General features: G+C 31.7%; 1 protein-coding gene across 1 annotated transcript; it reads right to left on the reverse strand.

Moving 5' to 3' along the window:
- Positions 1–909: 909 nt before the first annotated feature.
- Positions 910–2,378, reverse strand: LOC109828642 (ribonucleoside-diphosphate reductase large subunit-like). Its single transcript, XM_020395598.1, has 4 exons — positions 1,707–2,378; positions 1,495–1,602; positions 1,317–1,419; positions 910–1,228 (listed from the first exon to the last, which is right to left on the reverse strand). The coding sequence occupies exons 1-4, from the start codon at positions 1,730–1,732 to the stop codon at positions 1,031–1,033; spliced, it is 435 nt and encodes a 144-aa protein (XP_020251187.1). The 5' UTR covers positions 1,733–2,378; the 3' UTR covers positions 910–1,030.
- Positions 2,379–2,385: the final 7 nt, after the last annotated feature.

The following is a 2,385-nucleotide window of genomic DNA, read 5'->3' on the forward strand; positions in this document are numbered from 1 at the left end:
ATCTTTTTCCTTGCTTCTTTGCTCAAAGGTATTTGATATATTGAACCTAAAGAATTTGTGACTCAGCAACGACAGTAATAATAGTAAGGGACAAATAATGCATGTTGATCGCGAAGAGGATCCGATGATGAACTTAAGATAAACAGTCAGGCAAGACTGAAGTTTCTTGGATAAACTTGGAGTCTAAGGACATGTAGATGATTATTATAATAGTGGATGTGGATTTCAATAAAAATTATCTTTTTGAATCTACAGAATTTGGGACTTAGCAACAAATTATTTATTTGGATGGACAATATGAATAATACTTAGAATTACTAAAGGAAAAGTAATAAATGCAATAGTTAGTCTGATTACAACCTATTTATAATACATTATGTTTGGAGTTTTGATATAGTAGCAAAAATGATAAGAAAGGTAGTATAGTATGGAAATAATGAGTACAATTTTACAGTTTCCAAGAGTAATCACCTAACTTTATGACCTAAAATTAAAACTTGTGAATAAACACAAGTTAAGTTAAGACTCAATAATGTGGATAATCATTTTTATTAGCAGTATAGTATGGAAGGATAAGGAGAGCAACTATATACTTAGCTGCTTGTTCATCTTATTAAGGTTTTTTTAACAAATCTAAAATTTACCCCTATTTTGCATTATGGTATCTAAATTTATCCCTATTATTTAATTGGATTGTCAATTACTAATGCTTTAACTTGGTACTGATGAACAACTTACTATGTCAGATATCTACTTAGAGATCTCAATATAAACCATAAAAAATTATTATATAGGTTAGTTTTTGTGTGTGTGTGTGTCCATAAAAGGAAAAAAACATAAGTATCTTACATAACATACTCATTCAAAACTAAAATAAAAACTTGGAAAATTAAATACTTAATGTAGATATTTGCAAGGCAAAGCCAACTCCATTAATTGAAATCCAAGTAGCGAGTATTGTCTTTTAGAATAAACATCCCTACTGTGAGCTAAAAACATGAGAAACATATAAAACAAAAGGTTTGTGAATTTATAACACCCTTAACATTGGGACAATACCATTAGAAGTTTCGTTTGTTCCACGAATATAACTGCCCATTGCACAAGTATTGTGAACAGAAACACCAATTCCTCTAGCAGATTTGCTTATAACAGCACACTCCTTGAGAGTGTCATATATGCCCTCGATACTATCATCTCTCATACAAATAAGGAAGCAGCTGCTTAACTGGCAACATACAATTCCACTTGAATCAGAGGATAATTTCAAACTACCTTCAACTCATAAAAATAAATAAAAGGAAAAAGAACAATACCTGGGGACGAGGAGTGCCAACATTAAATAAGGTAGGAGAAGCATGTGTAAACCACCGCTGTGACATTAGATGGTATGTTTTGACAGCAGAATCAATATCTTCCTTGTGAATTCCAACAGCAACTCTCATCAGCATGTGTTGAGGTCTTTCTACAATACATAGTACATTAAATCCTCACCATATAGTAGTTGAAATAAGATCCACCTTTCTGTATGAACTGTGCAAAATAGCAAAGGCCACATCTTCAACGGGTCGATAAGGAACTGTACCTCCAAACCTTGTAAACCTGAATTTATACAAAAGAAAACAAAAGGTTGTGAATTTGACTCAAAAATAACCAATTCTTCCTAATTAAACTAAAGAAAAATTGGTTAGAATTCAAGCAATTACCATGCAGTCCAGACTTCAGTCCACATAGAGGGTTTATATGGTTTGTTTGGAGAGAAATCATCGAGATAAAATCCATTCAATGTAGTCAAAGATTCTACCAGTTACACAAATATGTGTGAATAACAACCTAATTTGTGGCCATCTCAATAAAAAACCATCTCTTTCCTTGAAAAGCTAAGATATGTGTGAATAACAACATAAGTTGTGGCCACCTCAATAAAAAACACAAACATTTGTGAGTACATTTTGCTCATCTCATTTTCTAAATAAATAATCTTTAAAAAAACAAAAATTCTATTAAGACCAATTTTTGTGGCCATCTCAATAAAAAGAACTAATTAATAAATTTTTACTTAGTTGTGGACACTTATCGGCGTATAGATTGCAGCATGTTCGCTTACAGATTAGTAGTTTGGCAAAAACATGAAGCCACATATAAATTAGAAAGAAAAACTACTTATACAGAAGATATTAACATAAAAAGTAATGTAATGTGGCATGAAGGTCCACATACAAATTGGAAAGAAATATGCATACCAAACCTTAACATCGATCACAGAAGGGAGAAATACTGAAAAAAGTACTAAATAAACATGATATAAATCAGGCTGTTTCGACAACTACAACATAACAATTGTAACTCCAGCACCACACATATCTATGGCTCGTAAAACCTTGT

Source organism: Asparagus officinalis, unplaced genomic scaffold, assembly GCF_001876935.1.
Source record: "Asparagus officinalis unplaced genomic scaffold, Aspof.V1 AsparagusV1_Un3171, whole genome shotgun sequence".
NCBI classification, from domain to species: Eukaryota; Viridiplantae; Streptophyta; class Magnoliopsida; order Asparagales; family Asparagaceae; genus Asparagus; species Asparagus officinalis.